The 4,034-nt window shown below is 39.4% G+C and overlaps 1 protein-coding gene across 1 annotated transcript; it reads left to right on the top strand.

Annotated features, from left to right (window-relative positions):
• Window positions 1–2,117: 2,117 nt before the first annotated feature.
• On the top strand, window positions 2,118–3,768 carry LOC126681687 (protein FAR1-RELATED SEQUENCE 5-like). The gene is made up of 4 exons (XM_050377239.1): window positions 2,118–2,159; window positions 2,230–2,313; window positions 2,431–2,610; window positions 2,680–3,768. Exons 1-4 carry the CDS (start codon window positions 2,118–2,120, stop codon window positions 3,766–3,768), a joined length of 1,395 nt encoding a protein of 464 aa, XP_050233196.1.
• Window positions 3,769–4,034: the final 266 nt, after the last annotated feature.

The following is a 4,034-nucleotide window of genomic DNA, read 5'->3' as shown; positions in this document are numbered from 1 at the left end:
GTTTTTCAAAAATAATTTGTTTCTTATGGCGGGAATTCGTCTTCTAAAAAGTGTGAAACCTCCCTTGAAGCCCCTGCGTGTGCAGAGCCACGGTGAAATCTACACCATATCCTGGCGGATATCGCCCGGATAAAAAACATAATGGTGCATGTATCCGTGTATATCCGCTTTTTTATAGAGAGTTCGATAAAAAAAAGTACAAGGATATATATTTTACTAACTCCGAAGATAAATAATCATGAACTGCTTCCGTTGCCAAACTAGGCACCCCGTCGATAAAAAAGGTAAACATGTATTACCGCAATCGGAAACGGCCCGAAACGTTTCGTACGGGTGTCCAAGAGTTTCCGGTTTCCGAAACGTTTCTAAAACGGAAAACGCAACTTTGTCGAAGTTTCCGTGCTTCTTAGGTTGGGATGCAATTGGCTATTCCACTGTGCCTCTGCACACGCAGCAGCTTCAAGGAAGCTGTAGGTAAATTACTAACAAATCTTGTGATATCCCCTAGATATGTGGACCACTAATGCACATTGTCCTGTAGGTACGATACGTTATCATGCTGATTACATATCATCGAGTAAGGAATGGAATTATTTTCAAATTTTGATACCAAGGAAAATCTACATTTCAGAAGCTCATTAATTTCAAATTTTGATACTAAGGAAAACTCTGGTACCGGCAAGAAGGCAAAGTTCAGTCTATCAAAGGACGAAATAAGTAATTCCAGGAGTCTAATTGGTTTGTTACAATTTTAGTTATGAAGATAGATGTTACAGCCAGGACTCAGGATTAGTTTTTTGGAAAGAAGTTTTTAACTATATCTGGTATTCGTAAGACATCATTGTAATTTTAAATATACAAATATAGTTAAAAACTTCTTTCCAAAAAATTAATCCCTGAACGTCCCTTGAAGCCCCTGCGTGTGCAGAGTCAAGTTGAAATCTATACCATATCGTGGCGGATATCGCATGGATAAAAAACGTACAAGTCCCTGTATCCGTATATATCCACTTTTCTTATTTTTTTGAGAGTTCGATAAAAAACGAGTCCATAGAGCACATTCGTAACCAAGATATCTATAGCTACACCTTCGATTGGACTGATCCGACCTGGAAAGCTGACTCGGATTCCTGCAGCTTTCGAGAGGACATTCTACACGGTTTCTTCTTCTAAAAAGGGCGAAATCTGCCTTCAAACTGCTGCGTAAACAGAGACATTGTCAAAACCACGTCATAGCCGGAGAATATTACGTAGATAAGACATATGCACGTTCCTATAATCCATCTATATTCATCCCTTTGATTAAAAGAAAAGTCACGACTCGTGTTCCAGGCGTCCAATTAGGTTATCCATGTTTAGGATGTGTATGGTTAATGTTCCCAGGGAATGAACTTACAGTAAAGACATGGACATGGCAACGACATTGGTTTATAATTTTTTTTGTCTGATAAGTAAAATTTCTCTTAAATCTTCTGCTTGTGCGGAGTCACGATAAAACCACATCATATCTGCTGTATAACATGCAGATAAAATGTGCTCAGGTGCCTGTATCCGAGGATATCCGTATTATTTTCTAATACAACTATGGTTATTACTTAGAAGTGTTTGTATTCTATAATTTAACACTTTATACATTAAAATAGATACAATTATTGAATTTTATCTACCGGTTATTCCGTATATTATATAGTCACATAGGGCTGCCGAAAAGTCCCCATATATAAGGCATATGTATTGATTTGTTGAAGAGCTAATTTTAAGTTGAGGGGCACAGTTTGGCATGTCTTCGGACTATAGATATTTATATTTTATGGATAGTGCATCCGAGTATTTTCTTTGAGGAGTTCCGTAAAATTGGACAGAAAGCCATTGACTCGGTGCATATTTTATGGAAAACGTGATTTGATAATGCTTTTCGGAATTTTATTTCAGGTCTTTGCAATCTTTTGTACTAATTTTTAATAGGATGTGATTTCTTGTATGTAATTGGTAAAGGAGCTCTTATGCTCCATTTGGCTATTATTGCACCGGAAAAATGCAATTTGGCTATTATTACAAAAATTGAAAGCATTGGTTAATTTGGTTTAAATTGCAAAAAGAAATAAAATTGTGTAAAAATGGCCAAAATCTGTAATCCTCAGCAAATAATAGAAGTTATGGTATGAAAAAGATATAAATTAAAAAACAGGTATGATATTGATATGAGATTTTATTAATGATTACTTTCAGTTCCTAGACGGCATGTCTACAGACTACAGTGTCTTGTCATTTCATATTAATGAGAGCGCGGAGCTCGGAGCTAAAGTAAAGGTGGTAATTTTGAATGATTTGCGTCCGACGTCGTACCGATTGTGACTTAACAACACACTTCCACTTCAAAACGGTTCCGTTTCACATCTAAACAGTTGACCAAAACTAGGTTCTCCAAAGCTTCGCTGTAATAACTCTCGGCGGCAAATGGGTCTTCCTTTTGACTTAAATGACCCTTTCTCTCCCTCCGACGACACGTTTTGCTATGAGACGGATATTTCAACTGAACATAAAGAAGAAGATCACGATGCAGACGAATCTCCGATGGAGCCTCAACTCACTAGAGCCTATTGTGAGCGGGTAGCATTTCTGCGCTAAAAAATAGACAAGCAAGTTGATCAATGGACTGAAGAGGACGTTATCGGTCAGCCCTTTAGCACGGTAAAGGACGCTGAGAATTTCTACAATACATATGCTAAAATTGTTGGCTTCAGCATTCGTTGTCAAGATCAGAGAATAAAAAATAAAATACCTAAAATGAGGCTCTGGGTGTGCAGCTGCCACGGTGTAAGGAGGAAGAGGTCCATCAACCGCGCTAGGGCAGAGAGGCGGATTACTCGGACCAACTGTGGAGCTTTATTTCAAATCAAGTGGATGCCTTTGCTTAATTTGTTTCATGCAAGCAAATTCGTTCATGTTCATAACCATACTCTGGCTCTTCCTGCCCATGTTCAGTTTCTTAGAAGCCATCGACACATCAAAGAAGAACAAGCCACAAAAATCAACATTCTTTTAGGTGCTGGTATTCCAAAAGGGCAAATAGTAGACTATATATTATCCATCAATGGAGAGTCTGATGCTATAGGATTCACAAGGAAAGATGTATACAATTATCAGGTACCATCGCAAGTGCCTAAAGGTTCAACGAATGATGCAGAGGCTACCGTCGCCTTCATTACAGGACTTGCAGTAAAAGACCCTGGTATTTATTGCCGTTACTCTGCTAACGAAGATGAGAAGCTCTGCAGGCTGTTCTTTTCAGACAGCATTTCCAGGGCGGAGTTTAAGAATTTCGGGGATGTAGTAGTATGCGATGCAACATACAAAACCAATACATTCCGCATGCCCCTAGTCCTTTTCACAGGCCTAGACAACAATCATTTGAATATTGTCTTCGCATTTGCAATTATAAATTGCGAAGACGCAGAAACCTACAATTGGGTCTTCAGGACGTTCGTCGATTGCATGGGCGGAACAGCGCCGAAAGCCATCCTCACAGACGCAGACAAGGCGATGCAGGTTGCCTTACGTGAATCAATGCGCTTAACAAGGCACGGGTGGTGTGCGTGGCATATTTGCCGTAACTTAACTTCAGTTCCGGGTAAAGATCAAAAATTCCGAGATGAATTTGCCGCTCTTATGCAAAAAAAATGCACTCCTGATATATTTCGATCTTTATGGAATCGATTTAAAAAAAAAAACATGTACTGCCCAAGAAATTACCATGGCTTGTGCTGATGGATAGTGCATTGACCTTATGGCCTGAAGCTTACTTTTTAGACGTGTTCTTAGGCGGAATGAACACAACGCAAAGGGCGGAGAGCTTCAATGCATATATCAAAAGATTTGTGAACCTGGAACTTCGATTGCTTAATTTCATCCAGCATTACTACAGGGGGACGGAGCGTATTCGGGTGGAATGTATGCGTCATGACAGCATCACTTCCAATTCCGCCCCAGCTTATCATGGTATTTTCAAGAAGGTGCACGCCCAACTGGCAGGC

This window comes from Mercurialis annua, linkage group LG5 (assembly GCF_937616625.2).
Source record: "Mercurialis annua linkage group LG5, ddMerAnnu1.2, whole genome shotgun sequence".
Classification (NCBI taxonomy): Eukaryota; Viridiplantae; Streptophyta; class Magnoliopsida; order Malpighiales; family Euphorbiaceae; genus Mercurialis; species Mercurialis annua.
Note: the sequence above shows the minus strand (reverse complement) of the source record. Positions and strands in the feature narration are given on the sequence as shown.